Source organism: Stegastes partitus, unplaced genomic scaffold (genome assembly GCF_000690725.1).
Source record: "Stegastes partitus isolate 25-593 unplaced genomic scaffold, Stegastes_partitus-1.0.2 Scaffold161, whole genome shotgun sequence".
Classification (NCBI taxonomy): Eukaryota; Metazoa; Chordata; class Actinopteri; family Pomacentridae; genus Stegastes; species Stegastes partitus.
Genome location: NW_007577892.1, coordinates 676,757 through 694,326, shown reverse-complemented (window position 1 = coordinate 694,326; position 17,570 = coordinate 676,757). Strand labels below are relative to the sequence as shown.

The 17,570-nt window shown below is 41.0% G+C and overlaps 2 protein-coding genes across 2 annotated transcripts; one reads left to right on the top strand and one right to left on the bottom strand.

Moving 5' to 3' along the window:
* Nucleotides 1-1,239: 1,239 nt before the first annotated feature.
* On the bottom strand, nucleotides 1,240-2,871 carry tmem251 (transmembrane protein 251). The gene is made up of 2 exons (XM_008279515.1): nucleotides 2,775-2,871; nucleotides 1,240-2,207 (listed from the first exon to the last, which is right to left on the bottom strand). The coding sequence occupies exon 2, from the start codon at nucleotides 2,197-2,199 to the stop codon at nucleotides 1,831-1,833; it is 369 nt and encodes a 122-aa protein (XP_008277737.1). The 5' UTR covers nucleotides 2,200-2,207; nucleotides 2,775-2,871; the 3' UTR covers nucleotides 1,240-1,830.
* A 1,811-nt stretch (nucleotides 2,872-4,682) lies between these two features.
* Nucleotides 4,683-12,025, top strand: LOC103355649 (E3 ubiquitin-protein ligase TRIM50). The gene is made up of 8 exons (XM_008279517.1): nucleotides 4,683-4,783; nucleotides 5,089-5,215; nucleotides 5,368-5,538; nucleotides 10,216-10,311; nucleotides 10,584-10,894; nucleotides 11,067-11,197; nucleotides 11,373-11,554; nucleotides 11,639-12,025. The coding sequence occupies exons 1-8, from the start codon at nucleotides 4,683-4,685 to the stop codon at nucleotides 12,023-12,025; spliced, it is 1,506 nt and encodes a 501-aa protein (XP_008277739.1).
* The last annotated feature ends 5,545 nt before the right edge of the window (nucleotides 12,026-17,570 follow it).

Sequence of the window (17,570 nt, the reverse complement as noted above, 5' to 3'; positions counted from 1 at the left end):
AATACCCTGTCCTACTACATTTAACATACATCTTAACAGGTTTTCAGATATTATGTATTTCTTCAGTTGATAGTCTATGTAACACTACAGAATATCTTAAGGAAAACAACTGGGGAAAGGGAGGTGCTTCTTACAGTTAATTCAAATCTGAAACTGTAGACATAACCTTCTCCACAGCAGGTAAACTGTGCAGCACAATTTACCATGGTTATCTGGCCAGGATAAAAGAGAGCCATCTTCGTAACACTGGCTTTAAGCTCAACATACCTTGCATGCCCTTTAATCTTGGCAGGTAGTACACCCATTGAGGGGTCTATTATGAAATAAGAATAATGGTGAGATTGATGGGCCATGGAGGTGCCTTTCTTTTAAACTGCTAGATCTCTATTGTAACTTATATTGCACCGCTTATGTGCTCTGTAGCTTATATTAAGAGCTTTGGATTCAAATAAGCAATATGAGGCATCCTCCTTTCACCAGTTGGTTACCTGATAATTTTCAGCAAGTGCATTCAGTTGGTGATGCAGAAAATGCATAAATATGTTTTTATACTTGGTCATAATTTGCTGCCAAGACTTTTACACTGCAGGCACTACAGGTGATAGAACACAGATTAGAAGACTGATTCGTCTCTTAGTATTGATCACAGAGAACATTGAATCAGTTCCATTAATTTTACTTTGATTTGGCCAGAGATGAAAGAGACATTTTGGGACAGTGTCAGACTTAACTGCACTTCTTCAGTATCATATTTGAACATATTAAGTTTACTGTCCATGAGCTTGACTGTGCTGCTGTCACATTAGAAATGAGCTGCTGCACTGAGAGGGCAAAAAGTGGTCAAATACAGTTTTCCACTGGCATTCCTCTCCCCTTTTATGTGAATGTGCACAGTCTTAAGAAGAAAGCCTGAGTTAACAAATAAAGTAACCACCATCGATGACACAAATTGTCTCAGACTGGGGCTTTAGGTTTTGTCCAGCCAGCTTACACACAGAAAATCTGGCAATGTCAAACTTGCTTTGTGGTACACCCTTTACGTCCTGTTAACTGCCATTCTTGAGGACAGAGTATAATTCTGATTTGTTTGTTTTACCTGGTACAGGAGAGGAACACAAAGTGGACAGCGACGAAGAAGATGAGCCAGAGGGTTCCCCAATCTTTGAACCACAACCTCCAACGAAAAGAACTAAAACCTACAAGATCTGAAGAGACACCCGAGGAGAAACGAGACTGCCGTTGTGCTTCTTCCCCACCCCCCTTTTTATTAATGTATTAAAGTTTTCATAACCAGTGTGTCATGTTACTCAAGTTATTAAATACAGAAAAGTGCCACAATCAGAGAATCCTGCTCTTTGTTAGGGTGGCAGCTGTGAGAAAAGCAGTTTCATTCTTTTTTGTAACTGCAGGTAAGCATGATATTGGTTCTGATACTTACATTTCCAGCTAGCTAATGAAACAAAAGCTATGAAAACAGAAATGGAACAGAAGGCAACCAATCACAGCACAGGATCCTCTCTAATATCACAATAATAAAAAAAACACAAAATGACTGGCCACTACAGGCTGTAAGGTTTACATCATGGACAGTTCGAAAAAATGACAATCATGATAGTCCGCACTGAGGGGAAGTGCTGATGGTCCTGGTAGTCAGTGTTGAGCACAGCTCCTGATAGACAAAGTTGAATGTTTAAATCCATTGGAGTGTTAATGAAATTATTGAAAGGCACACAGGAAGTGACACCACAAACATCAAGACAAACATGTTTGTTACAGACTTGTGCTGGGGTCCTGTTGTTCTGTCAACAAGGCCCTCTGATTGCCTGTCCTTTATGTGTCGATCAGCGACCCGGCTTTGCGATCCAACCCTTTGGCAGCGTGGCGCCGGCTGTACAGCAGGGCAATGCAGACAGGAAGGATGCAGTAGCCAACAGCTCGGGGGTCGGCCCTAGTACATGAGAACAGGAAGAGGAAGAGCTGCAGGTATGGCAGCAGGAAGACTGACACCAACATCCACACAGGTAGTAATGGCAGACGTGCAGTGACAGCAGGGGGTAGAGCCGACGGGCTGATATCACCTCTCTGCACAGGCTCCAAACTGAAACTGTGAACTTCAAAGATGTAGTATGTCGCCAAGATGCTGAGCAGCAGGTAGAGAGCCATGCCCACCCATCCCATCCTCTGACGGAAGTTCATCATCCTCCATACTGTGAGACAAACCAATCATTAATCAAACCATGACCGATACAGCATCTGTTTACCATCAGAAAGTAGCAGGCCAGTGAAGATATGAATCATGTATTTCTCTCATCCCCCATTCTCAAAAGAAACCCTCAATATACTATTAGTACTTAGGAGGTATTTGAAGGAAATAAATAGTAATATGAAAGCAATAGTTAAGTTTTAAATGTCCGTCCACATCGGTGTTCTCATAACACACATTTCTTACATTAAGCCAACAGATGTTTCCTTTCTTTCCCAAACTCCGTTTTTAAAAAAAAATTCTGTTGTAATTCTGCCCTAATGCGTCATTGACCCTGCCTTTTAACCGAAAAACCGTTCAAAATTGAATTCACTGTAGCAGCTTTACATGAACTATATGCCAGACTGTTTCTTTTAAGCGAGTTTTAACTATATGTCAGACTAATATCGATGTTTCCTGCCGACCTCCATCTTGCTCCGTGATTATTTACAATCAGTAACCTGTTAGCCTGTTTACAGTGTGTTTGTCTATTAGGACGTGTTGTTGTTGTTGTTGTTTTATCACCGCTTACCTTCCTTCGCGTTGATTTTTTCAGATTAAAATTTGGCAGCAAGATTCTTCTTCAATCGCTGTCGGTCTCGGGAGGTCTTGTCTTCCTTTTCCTGCTTTGTCATCTGACACCCCCGAATGACGTAATTGTGCAAGTAATTCACAGCACCGCCTGCTGTTCAAAACAGTGTTCCTAAATGGAATTTTTGCTTTTTAGTTTTATTTTGACTTCATGAAACAACATCCTCAAACTGTGATCACAAATAGCATTCTGTCATTCATCACAGAAGAAAAATGTTCCTGGTGTTTAACGAACTTTGGTACTTATCCTGAAGAAAGCCAATATTTAGTTTTGCATGTCAACATAATGGCCAGACTTAATGCATCTAAAAAAAATTTGAATATAGGAAAGTTTAATGTTTTCCATCAGTTATTTCAGAAAGTGAAAATATTTTTTGCATTTTTTTATTATTTTTTTAAAAATTCTGGCTCATAGCTTATAAACTACAGAAATCCAACATCTCAAATTATTAGAATATTTCCTAAAAACAATTTTAAAAATGACTTAAATACAGAAATATCTAACTTTTGAAAAGTATGTTCATTTACTCTGAATATTTAGGATGCTTTACCACAAATTAATGCACCAGTGCAGCGTGGCATAAGTGCAATCAACCGGTGGCACTGCTGAGGTGTGCATGTGTGGGTTGTCACTGGTTGCTCTGGCTGTTTCCCAAAGTCCAACAACATGCTGAGGTTAATTAGTGATTCTACAGTGTGAATGTGAGTGTGCTCGTTTATCTCTCTGTGCAGCCCTGCGATAGACTGGTGACCTGTCTATGATGTCTATTATATTTACATATCATTTTCTAGCTTGCATAGCACAGCGCTTCCCACCTTCAAAGACGTCTTACATGAGGAGGAGGGTGGTCAGGGTAAACAGGATTATCGAAGACCTACACAAACCCAGCAATGGACTGTTTGACTGGCTACGGTCTGGCCAGCACCTGCGCAACATCAAGGTGAACACAGAAGGTGAAGGTGACTTTCAGATGTTAGTTTATCAGACAACAGCAGCTTTAAAGCAAATGATCAGAAACTTAAACAAATACTACTATTTAAACTGTCTGGGACACATGCTCCAATAATAATAATAATAATAATAATAATGATAATAATAATAATAATAATGTGACCCCTGTGGTTGTTGTTGCTTGGTACAATAAAGAAGGGGATGGGAGAAAACATCAAGAAAGTATCAGAGAGAGCTACAGTAAGAGAGACCCAAAAGATCAACATGCTGGGATCTGCACGAATCCTCAGGAAGGTCCATAGTATATGAACAGAATTAATGACTTGAGTGACTGATGCCCTAGGTGCGTGGTTTGCACTTGGCTTAGGACAAAAAGAACACAGCAAAGACTGTGACAGAAGAGATAGTAATAATAATAATAACAATGATGATGATGATGATAACAACAACAACAACAACAACAACAACAACAACAACAACAACAACAACAACAACAATAATAATAATAATAATAATAATAATAAATCTATACATAATACAACAACTCACAACACAACAACAACAACAATAATAAATGCAGTCCGAAAAGTTAAGTTGTTACTTTCTAGTGACATTTAAAAGTCACAAAATGTTTTAAGCATAAAGGGTCAAGCACCTGCTTGCTCCACCCTATATGTCTTTCCATCCAATCACATCAAATAAAACAGAAAACACCTCCATCTATAAATAGAATCTCTTGAAACAAACTGATGAACTGACTGAAGATGTCATAGTCAGTTTTACTGCTGAACTCTGGTAAGGTTGGTTTTTGTTTGGGGATTTTACTGGCTCTACTCCTGTTGGTTCTGGTCCTGGTTGTTCTGGTGGTTTTACTCCTTGTGTTGGAGGCTCAGTGATATGGAGCGTAGTCAGAGTCTGGAGGAGCAGCTCAGATGTCCCGTCTGTCTGGATGTCTTTACTGAACCTCTGATGTTACAGTGTGGACACTCCTACTGCAGGTATGACCTCTCCTGTCCTGACCTCACCAGCCTTGTCTTAACGCATCCAGATTTTCACTGTCCTGGACTCACGTGTTCTAACGCTACCTGTCTTCATCTGTCCTGACTTCACCTGACTGACTGGACCTGATTTCACCTTACTTGTCCTGTTCTACCCTGTCTTCATTTATCCTGACTTTACCTGACCTGCACCTGTTCTGACCTCACCTAATGTGTCATGTCCTCCCCTGTCCTGATCTCACCTGTTCTGTTCTACCCTGTTGTACTCTGTCCCACTCTGTCCTTTCCTCACCTCATTTGTCCAGGTGTTGTGTGCGGTCCATGACAGTGGACGAGCTTGGTCAGCTGCAGTGTCCTGTGTGTCGCTGTGCTGTAGACGGAGACAGTCCTCCTCCGAACGTCAGTTTAGCTCGGATCATTGAAGCACTGCAGGTAAAAACACCTGTTATCAATTTACCTGTCAAACTATGTTAAAACACAAGAACTCAAATCGAAACAGGTTTTAGAAAAGTTCAAACATGAGACTCAGTGACAATAAACATTTTCAGAGAACATTCTTACTTCTGTTTTGTTGATCTTGACAGGAAGTGAGTGTTTCAGGTGGAGATCAACAAGATTTTTGTCCTCAGCACCACAATCCTCTGAGCCTTTACTGCGAGGCTGAACAGGTCTTGATCTGTGGCCTTTGTGGAAGCATTGGTGCTCACCGCGGACACAAAATCACACCTGTGAGCTCTGTCTACAGCCGCATGAAGGTATAACAACTTTACAAAACAAAGTCACATCTGTGAACTCTATCTACAGCTGCATGAAATTATAAATGTCCCATATGTGTGTGGATATATTTAGAAATTTATTAGAAATTGTGCATGTTTCATTTCAGAAACATGACAGTGTTTTGGGAATGAGTTGAGACACAATGAGGCTGGTTCTGAACAAAGTTCTGTGGAAGAGAAAATAAAGGCCAACAGTAATAGTCCCACTTCACTCACATTAGTCAAGTTGCATACCCTGGAAACAGGTTCTAGCTGGGTGGATTATTTATATGGAGACTGTGGTTCTTCAAGGTTTGGACTCAACCAATGAGATTGTTTGTGCCTAAAGCAGAGCTCTGCAAGCACACCCGAGTGACAGGAGCTGGTAAAGTTTCCTGAGACTGAACTGTGAATGTGGAATGTGATAATTTTTCAAATTTTCATCTTCAATTCTACAATTTCATTTAGCAGATACTTTTAGCCAAAGTGATGTACATCTGAGAGCGGATACAACACAAGTAAGTATCTAGTCAGGAGAAAAACAATCTAGAAAAGTGCCATAGAACAAGTTCAAGTGTGTTAGGGCGTTGATACCAATAACAGGCTGTGTGGGAGGTAATAGGACTTTTTTTTTTTTTTTTTTTTAAATTTAGGGCTGGAGCACTGCAGTGTGTAGGACCCGATTGTAATGCATGGAATTATTATTCTTCTCCCGTCAAAACAAAAGGCAGTTTGACCATTACACTTGCATGTGCCATTGCTCCAAACTTTGTGATATCATCCTTGAAATTGGTCAGCTAAGTCTTCCCACGTTAATGATGAAACAGCGTGAAGCTTTTGCATTTCCAAGCAACGCCGTTGCCATGGCAACGCATAGTTGCTATGACACGGAAAAGACTTTTTGGACAGCTTTGGAATGCTCATAAACTCACCAAAATTGGCATACGAGTCACTATCGGCTCAACGACAGACAATGTGTGCCTGTTTGGCAAAATGGCTCTATAGTGCCCCCTACAGCAATTTATCTACTAGCCCCTGCAATATGTTTAACCTACATCTACAAAATTTGGTAAGCATATGTAACACATCAGGGGGAGCCTATCCCAGCCGACTTAGGGCGAAGGCAGGGGACACCCTGGACACCTGTCCTCGCCAGGCTATCGCAGGGCCACACTTAGAGACAGACAACCAAGCACACTCACATTCACACCTACGGACAATTTAGAATTACCAATTAACCTCAGCATGTTTTTGGACTTGTGGGAGGAAGCCGGAGAACCCGGAGAGAACCCACACTGCACGGGGAGAACATGCAAACTGAAAGAATCCCGGTACCCCCACCGGGACGCGAGCCGGCGACCTTCTTGCTGCAAGGCAACAGTGCTAACCAACTGCGCCACCTTGCAGCCCTAATCATAGCACATGAAAGTGTAAAACATGTTCTTTTTTCTTGCCAGCAGATGGCGCTATGATTGTGACTACATGTTGGCATATGGGTTTCATCAGGGTAGGACTGTGATCAAGTATGTAAAGTTTGAGGTAGATTGGAGCATGTACAGGGTCGTTAGACATGCTTCCTTTGTGATGGTGAAGGATCAAAAATCAGAGAGTTGCCACGACCACACCTTTCAATGAAATGCAGAACTTTTGAGAATTTTTACCTTCAAATTGTACTCTACATGCTACCTGAAATTCAGCGCTCTGTGGTTTACCCCTCAGAGGAGTGTGTTCAGGGTGGAGAAACGAAAAATAAAACCAACTTCCTGTTGAGTTTAGGTGAATAGCTCCTGCGGCTTTTTTGTTCATCTGGATGTGCTGCATATGTCCACCAAATTTCATGGGTGTAGGTGAAACATGTTGGCCGTAGTAGATGTTACAAATGTACATGAAAGTGTAAAACACATGCTTTCCTATTGCCAGCAGGTGGCGCTATGACTGTGAGTGGATATTGGCATATGGGTTTCATCAGGGCAGGACTGTGATCAAGTATCAAGTATCAAGTAAAGTCTGAGGCAGATTGGAGAATGTACAGGGTCGTTAGACATGCTTCCTTTGTGATGGCGAATCATCACGATTCAGAGGGATGCCATTGCCACGCCCTCAGACTTTTGTGGAGTGCTTTGATAACTTTTAATCATCAAGCCCTGTTGTATGTGCTGGCCAAATTTGAGGTGTGTAGGAGTTAAGCCCTAGGAGGAGATAGATTTTGAAAATGGCAAAAATCATAAAAAAATTGCACAGTTAATTCAAAATGGTGGACTTCCTGTTGAGTTCACGGTATGGGTCCAAGAGGCTTTTTTGTCCATCCTGATGTGTTACGTATACCTACCAAATTTTGTAAACGTCGGTTAAACGTCCTGTGGGGGCTAATAGATGAATTGCTTCAGGGGGCACTCATAGAGCCATTTTGCCAAACAGGCACATTGTCTGTCGTTGAGCCGAGAGTGACTCGTATGTCAATTTTGGTGAGTTTATGAGCATTCCAAAGCTGTCCAAAAAGTCCTTTCCGTGTCATAGTAACTATGCGCAATGGCGTTGCTTGGAAACGCAAAAGCTTCACACTGTAGCATCGTCAAAGTGGGAAGACTTAGCTGACCAATTTCAAGGATGATATCACAAAGTTTGGAGCAATGGCACATGTAAGTGTAATGCCTAAAACAGCCTGTTACCAATAGGTGGCGCTATGACGGTGAATGGATTTTGGCATATGGATGGGATCAGGACAGCAGTCTGATTAAATATGTAAAGTTTGAGGCAGATTGGAGCATAGCCGACAATGGCAAAGGTGCACCGCACCTTGACGTGCGTCATGTCTGACACGCGTGGAAGTGTGAGGGCCTGTCCAACACTGCTTGCAGCTTTAATTTTATGTTGTTGTTGTTGTTTGTTTTCAGTCTGTCAAGTGCAAAGACGTTCAGTGAAAAGCTGAGTCTTTGTCTTTTCCTAAAGACTGAGAGGGAGTCAGCAGATTGAACAGAGTTTGGTAACTCGTTCCACCACAGAGTCTAGCTATCAGCCTCAGGCCCTGTTGTAGCGGTTATATCAGGCGGGTTTTATTGGTCGAGTGTAGTGACTGGGAGGGAGCGCAGACCTGAATGAAAGAGTTAAGGTAGGAGGGAGCTGTTCTCATTGTAGTTTTGTAACCAAGTGTCAGACTTTTGAATTTGATGCGGACAGCAAATTGGAAGCCAGTGAAGCAATCTAAACAGCAGGATGACATGTGCTGTTTTTGGCTAGATGAAAACCAGATGTGCTGCTGCATTCTGGATCATCTGCAGAGGTTTGACTGTGGATGCGGGGAGGCCTGCCAGTAAGGAATTGCAGTAGTCAATGCGTGATATTATGAGAGCTTGTACCAGGAGTTGTGCTGCATGTTCAGATAGGAAAGGTCTGATCTTCCTGATGTTGTACAGGGCGAATCGATTCAACACAATCGACACAACTGAGCAACAGAGGGCACATGAGCCTTGAATCTTGAATCTAGATATTGTGTTTGATCTCGAGCTCAAGGCATATCAAGTTCTCTGACTGTTGGTTAAAGTTAAACCAGAGCAGCTTGTTGTGTTGACTCAGTGGCGATAAGTAGCCATTATCTCACATCATGTGATTGAAACAAAGCAAGTGTGTGCAAATATGATCTTTTTATTTCTAGTTTAACAACAAGGTCACATGCTTTTTATGTTCAAGGACTCACTGGAAATATTGCTGATGTGACCTTCGGCAGCAACTGTCTTTTGTGAGAAAATTGTTACTTCCTGTAAACTGTGGGTGGTTGAGCAATATTTACAAACAACTAAAAAAAATGTATGCTGTGCGACACTAGTTGTTCAGAAGTCTTATTGATTCACTTTCCAGTACAAAAGACACGAACAGAAGAGTTTACAGTTCCTGCCAGAGGTAGTACCAAAGGTGAAGCTCTATCTTAGTTGACTAGGGACTGACTTTTGAGGTGAAGGCAAAGTTGGATGACTTGAAGTAAAACGCCTGTGCCTTTCAGCCTTTTGGTACTCAAAGCACTTTACATTGTGTTTCTCATTCACACACACCAATGGTGACAGAGACACCATGATTCTTGCTTGCCATCGGGAACAACTTCGGGTTCAGTGTCTTGCCCATAGACACTTCAATATGCGGAGGGGTGGGGGCTTGAACTGCCAACCTTGCTCAACCACCTGAGCCACAACCACCTGGACTGCAGTAGTTCAGAGAGAACGAATCCTGAAGTAGGACCTCTGGATTGAGCTGGGGATCTCTTTTCCAGTCCTCAGCTATGGTCCTGGTCTCTGGTAGAGACTAAAACAATGGGATGATTAGTCCAAGCAGCTGAAAGAATCAGGACTAGGAGACAGCAGAGGAGCTGTAAGACCCAGGAAGAAGGCAACTGTTCCTTCAGCTTGAAAGGAGTTACCTGAACTGGTTCAACATCTGATCAGCATGATTCTGGTGCTGGCCTATGAAGCTTTTCCAGAGAAACTGAGGAAGCCCTCAAGATCCTTCAGGAAGAGCTAGGGGGTGGGTGTCTACAGCCAACATGACCTGACCCCCAAAGTTTCTGAAAATAGATGGATAGAATAAAAACTGGGTCTGTAAAAGGGCACTGATCAGTCCTGGATTAAAATTTGTACTTTAATGAGGTAATTCCACAGGAATAACACATTTCTTCTGTGTCTCTTACAGGAGGATATTTCTTGTCTGATGACAGAGTTCCAGCATCAAAGGCGTATACTGGAGGATCAGATTTGTAAAATGGCATACAACAAATCCAGGATCATTGTGGGTTTTGTCTACATTTACAGTTTTCTCTAACTAATTCTATTTTACTTTAAGGATTTCTTGTCTCGCACTGAATTGCAAGATTGTTTTTAATCTTTTAACTAAACCTATTGTCTGAATTGGAGGATGCTTGAATACTTTTAACTGCTAGTTTCGGATGGATATAATAATGAGCTCAGATCAGTTAAGACTCTGAGTGTCAATATGACATATTTTATTACCTGAGCTGCAAGCCAATCTTGATTGTCAATCTTCACTTTCTGTCTAATCAGAACGAGTCAGACGTAATGAAATGGGTGATTAGGAAGGAGTTTGGTGAACTTCGGCGCTGCCTGGATGAGGAGGAGGTGGGGTTCATGCAGCAGGTGGAAACGTCAGCCACTGCCCTCATTGCATCTCTGCAGAATCAGAAAGACCAGTTAAACCAGAACCTGAACCGTCTAGAGAAAGCCCAGAATACCCTGCAGGACCTGAGTGACGAGGGGCACCTGGACTTCATCACGGTGCTGTCAAGTGTTTGTAGCCTCATTGTTCTGTTTTCAGTTTATCATGTAATTATTCTAGACAAAGTTGATCCCAAGACGTTTCAATAAAATCAGTACCCTCGATAAAAGTTGTCATTATAAATGTCTTCTTTGTTTACAGAAGTATGGCTCAATTGCTCCGAGGTAACAAATATCTTGATGCATTTTAAGTTAACCCCTTTTCTGATACAAGTGAAACTTCCAAAGGTTAATGTTTACTGTCCTGTTCAGGTTCAAAGAGAGTCATGCGCTCCAACAGAAAGGCAACAGAATCTTCAGCTCTTTGAACTTCAAACCAGGTTTCAACCAAAACGACATAAAACTCACTGTCTGGAAGAAACTACATCGAAAAGTCCTGCCAGGTACAATTTTTTATGTCCAACTCAACATCTCACTTAGCTAGCTAGTGAAAAATCTGTAACTCCTGGTGGGTGATTAATACTATGCAGCAGCTGGTTGGTTTAGACTAAGCTGTTAAAGAATTCTAATGGAGTCTAGTGGGAACGTCAAGACACTTACATTCTTCACATCATCCAGCACCAGAGCTGTTGAAACTGGATCCTCAGACTGCTCACCCGATGCTAGAGCTTCGTCATGGAGACACTGTGGTGGTCTGTGGGGCTCTGCTTCAAAGGCTGCCTGATAATCCAGAGAGGTTTACCTACAGCTACTGTGTCCTGGCCAACCGAGGCTTCTCCTCCGGGAAGCACTACTGGGAGGTAAATGTTAAAGTAAGGATGAGCTGCACATGCGTTATAGTTTATAATATACCTACAGTAGTTCTGCTTCTTCTTACTGTCCAGGTGGAGGTGGGCAACAAAGCGAAATGGCGTCTTGGTTTGATCAAAGGAACAACCAATCGTAAGGCCAAGCTTGTGAAGAGCCCAGAGAATGGTGTATGGTTGATTGGGCTGAAGGATGGTGTTTATGAAGCCTTCACTTTACCCAGGATGGTTTTGCCAGTGTCTACACCCCCTCACCGGGTGGGACTATTCCTGGACTATGAGGGCGGGGGTCTGACCATCTATAATAGCGACAGTCCAGATGAGCTGGGCTTCATCTACAACTTCAGGCTGCAGATCCAGGGGAAAGTCTACCCCCTGCTGGATGTCTGCTGGCATGAAAGAGGAGGCAACAAACAGCCCCTGGTCCTCACTTATCCTCAGCAGGAGCACTGTGAAGTTTACTAAATTGGGATTTATAATATCATTGATAAGGAGTTAGCTTAAGTTCACCGACAGTAAAATTAATTTTGCTCATAAGATGGCTTTTCTTTTCTCTGCTGGAAAACGACTTTAAATGGATAATTTAAATGAGAATTGTAGGAACAACATTTAAAAAAAAGTTGGGGACATTTGTTCCATTGAATTTGTTAAAAAAAACAAAACGAAATGGCTTTAAGTATTATCTATACAAAGAATTTGATTGTTTTCAAATCAAAACTGAAATTAATTTTCTGTAAAATTTATTTTTTATTGCATATGCTGTATAATATGTTGTATGGTCCGAGTATGTATAAGCCAATTAATTAATGGCAAAAAGAAAGAAGAGGTTTAACCCTTGTCTTAGAAGTAGAGAGTGTGGTTCTGTCTTGAACACAAGCTGGGTGGTGGTCTCAGAGGAGAGGAGTCTGATCGCTGAAGGTCTTTGCCTCCCATTGTACTTTTGGAAAGTCTAAGAACCACAACTAAGCCTGCACTCTGAGCGAACATCCAATACTTCATTTCCTTGTAGGGACTAGTCGAAGAAGAGGAGAAGGCTCTTGCATCTCAGACCATCCCAGGTGAACTAACTGATATGGATGCCTTGGCTGAATAATGAAGTTTATCCTGTTCCATTCTATTCTAATATATCAGAATCAGAATCAGAAATACTTTATTGATCCTCTAGGGGAAATTGCTTTCAGTTGCAGATGCTCCCAATCAAAAGTCTTAAAGAAGTAGGAAGTAAAAATATATAATAAAATATAAAGTATTAATATGAAAATAAAAATAAAAATATCACACAAAATAAATATAAATTCTGCTGTTGTAAGTGTATATACAATGTAAGAATAATAGTATATTAAAGACTATAGAAAAAAAGGCAAATCAAACAGCAGGGCTGAGTTCCACATAGCTATGAGCTGATACATTCTTCCATTTGATAGCTATAAAAAACAAACAACATCTTGACTGTTTTAAATTAAATTGCAATAAAAGAGTAACTATTATGCACCTATGTGGTATAGTGTAGGTGCACATACAATTATGGTTCCTGGCCCTCAGTAACTTACTTTTTCCTGAATGAGAGGAACAATCATTCCAATATATGCTTTTACCATCAGCAATGAAATTAACAGGACCTGCTAAAAGTTCATGTTACAGACACATAACCGAAGAATGTTAATATTTACATACACTCACATAATACTGAACTCTGTTCATTTAACTGGGAGTACACATTCAGAACCAGTGAGGTTTTATTGTTAATTTAGTTGCATGATCTCACTCATATCAGCTGGGCTCTGCCAGCTCATGATGAACAAAATGTGGAAATACAAACAGGTAGCAAAACTGTCATAACATGATCACACTGTTATGATTAATAAAATGTAGTCTACAGGAAACGTTGTTATAGCTATCGTTTACCTCAACAGTTAGTTAACATTAATGACATTAACAACGCTCACTGACTTAGGTTACATAACCTTAGATTTGCAGAACAAATTTTAAAAACAGTGTGAAATATGCAGCTATACACTCATAAGCGGCTATACACACATTTTAATGTTACCATAAATGCAGTAACTGCAGCTACAATAATTTAGGGTTACTCCTCTTACTAAACTGTAACTAAGATTACTTTAAGTCAAGTGACCACTATTTCTATATTATGATACCGATGGAAAAATACTGAGGATTGTACTTCTGTCTTGCAGGCGTCTAAAAATCTGTTAGTGCAGGAGGCCTTAAAAGGTTACAGTCCTGTGACAGATAAGAGAGAATTTAGTGTTACACTTCTTCTTCCTTTGCTTCTGGTGGTAATGGAATTGTACCAAGTTCTTCTTGTAAAGGAGAAATGTACAATGTGTATTTTCCATTCCCGCTCACTGCTTTTAGCTGCTGGCCAGTGTATCCATGTATATCTGGAGGAATAACAACCAAGCTCACCCTGACCTAAAATTGAAAAATTATAGATACTAACCAAACCTGAATATACAACACCACTCAAATAGCGAGTATTTTGGAACAACATTTATCCAGTGTGTATAACTACATACCTGTGGACTTCTGCAGTATCCAGCCACCACAGATATTTGCCAATCTTGGATATGCACTCACAAGCAACTCTGAAAACTTAAGAGACAAAAGTATAGTTAAAGCTTTAATGCAATGACACATATTTATGAACTACTGTGTATTTCATCATGCAAATATTAATAAAATCATGCATCAAGATGAATTCTAAGATGGGTGTTTTTCTATAGACTTGAGACAAGGCAGTAAGTGAATGGTAGCTTACCTCTGAATGTGCCATGTTTTCAGGTATGGTTAGTGAACGCTTTCCAAGGCCAGCCAGCATGAGTGGCAGTTCCTCTTCTCCTTTTGGTGTTTTTTCCTATTGTTTTTCAAGATGAAAAAAGCTCACCAAAAACCTCTTCCCAGATTCTTTTGTCCTATATGGTGCAAAACACCTTTTGCCTCTTGCCTCCTTTTGAAAAAATCCTGGAAAGGACCTAAAAAGAAGGCACACTGTCATTCTCATCTTTTATGTTCCACCAACAAAAAACAACATTACTCAGACGATGTCTACATTCTATGATAATGTTAGCTTATGTAAATTTGTTTAATTTGTTTTTTTGCAATAGTTCACATGGTGATGGTCTGAAATCCAGAAAATATTCTAAGGTAAATAATAGAATTTAAAACATCTGCAGCTGTTTCTCTGCCTTCTACTTAAATCAGGGACCTAGTTTGTCCAAATGTGCCTGCACTGAGAGTGCAATACATGACCCATGTACCCTACTGTGCTATTTCTTGTTTCACTGACAGTTCAGGGCCATTGCTCTGAGATCTTATAAGTTGTTGCACTGCCTGCTGAGACCTCACTGTTGGAACTGACTGTGCTCCCTGTCCGACAGCAGCTTCTCCTGTATTTTCCTGTCTGACTGGCCTGACATTCGTTGATATGCTGTTACTTACCGTCTGCACCAGATTTTGAGCTGTGTTGATGATGTCTCTTTATTGGACCTGAGTGAGAAAAAGGACAAAATTGACTAGCAAATGTTATAGACATGGCTAATTTTCACGATTGTACAGAGTGCCTGCAAACTAACTTCTTCTTAACTTGAAGTCTGAGCTTAGGTCAGCATCCACACCAAACAGCAAGCCAGTCCGGACCCATGCAAACCACACTTGTGCGCCTAATCTCAAGCAACTGACTGCAGGCAAATAATAATAATTGTTATAAGGCTCTATTGAATGTTGCCAATCGCTCCATCTTATAGTCTGTTATTTCTGTTTGTTCAACATTATGTCGCAAATTAATTATTTCATATTTCGCAATTCAATGCTAATTAACTAGCACAAGCCAACTTCTGATGCTAGTAATGCTAGAGTCACCGGCATGTCGTTAGCTTGCAAACTAAAGGAGTAAGTGTGTAAGTCCATGAACTGTTTATTGTTTAAAAAAGTACAATTTTATGAAATAAATATTGGATATACACATTGTTGACTTTACCTGTGATGCTTCACCTGAGCGGGCAGCTCCCGGTCCACTGCTGTCAGCCATTTTTGGCTTTGACGCATGCGTGATTGGAGAAATCGAGGTTTGATTACTTCTCCCTGTGATCTGTCTGTGACCTACGTGACGTCATTTCAACACTTTCCTACTTGTACCCACAAACTTGAATTCATTTTCAGAAAGAAGACTTCGTAGTTGTAGAAATTAGAGTGGTATTCACAAGACTTTGCACTCACAATTTGTCAGACTCATGTATATGACAGCAGAATTTTGTGTACAACAATTTTATTGACATACAAATGTTTAACGTTATAAATACGAATTGTTAAAATCATGCACATATCTTTTTGATAGCTTTCTTACTCCATAGCTACTGTGCTGACAACAAAGTTAAGCTATTTCAACTTCTGACAAACCCACAGAATTTTCAGCACATGATAAACCACAACAATCCTCTCCCTGGCAGACACCTCAACTGTGCCCAAACATGACATCACCACACGCTCTGTTGCTCCTCCCAGGTTGTCAGGTATGATTCATCCTATCCACCATTTCCCACAGCAACCTGTTTCCAGCTCCAACACTACAGACATTTCTGGCGATGGGATACCAACTCATCTTTTGTCTCTTGAACCTTCCCAACAACCCTTTTCTTCCTCCTCTGGCACTGAGCTGCCAGCTCTGGCGTCTTTCATTCATCCCATTCTCATAACAACTTTTTCTTCCCTTGTCTGGCATTGGGCTGATAGTTCCTTCTTCTTCCATCCCTTCTTCCTAACGACCTTTTCCTCCCTTGTCTGGCACCAGGTTGCCAGCTCCTCTGACTTTCATCCCTTCTTACCGGCAACCTCTCTGTCTCTCTGTCTCTCTCTTGATATCAGCACCAGGTTGCTAGTCCCTCTTCTCCATCCCTCATCATCAGCAACCTTTCTCTTTTTCTTTCTCTACTGGCACCAGGCTGCCAGCTTGTTGTACAAGAGTTCAACAACTACCTGACTCTGGTTCTCTACATAGCCCTCCATCTTGGAGAAACAGGCATCTATCATTCTTATACTCAGCTTACCTCTAACACAGCAGCTCATCTTCAACAAAGATACCTTCTTCTTGTTACACAATTTCTGTTCTGTTAAATTTCCTCCTTTTAAGTTTCATATCATTAGGTTTTGATTCCTCTTTCACTTTGAACAAGTCCCATCAAAATCTGGAATCCTTGCATGTTCTCAGACAACTCCTTCCATATGAACACAGCTTCCAGCGGAGATGTTCCGCACCACACAATCAAGGCCATGGGCCTTAAGTGTATTAGCTCGTCATCCACGCTGACCCTAAAGACCTACTTTACGCCCACTTTTCATTTCATTTTTGTAGGAGACTTATTGGGGGTCTGGCCCTGGAGCTGCTGCTGGTTAATAGCTAAGCTTTTTCCCACACTGCAACAGCTCAACCCAGTCATCACCAATATAATGCTCATTTAGAACCAAAAAATAATTAAGCTTCCAACTGATGGTATCCTTGCTATGGTGGTCCTTGCTAGTTAATATTAACATTTAAATATACCCTCAAGAAGGACCCCGAGTTGGCGAAAATTGCCCTTATCATTTCCCTGCCAAATCTAAGTAATTAGTCATTAAGAAAGGAACGCTACTTTGCAGTAAAGGTTGACTTAGTCTTCAGACTTTGTGTTTGAATAATGGGATTAGACTAGATGCATTTCATCATTATAAACTGATGTCTACACAAGGAGGAGCGTGTTCAGGACAAACACAATGTTTGAGTGGATACTCCCTGGCCAGCACCTGCACAACATCAAGGTGAACAAAGAAAGACTCATACAAAGCTGCTCCCCTCATCTTGTCAAGATTTGATTTGTCTAACCTTAGGTCAAACATTCTAAATCATAACATCTCATCTGTCAGCTACAGCACATTGCATCATGTATATTTGTAAAGAACATATACGTATGCGCACACACACACACACACACACACACACACACACACACACACACAC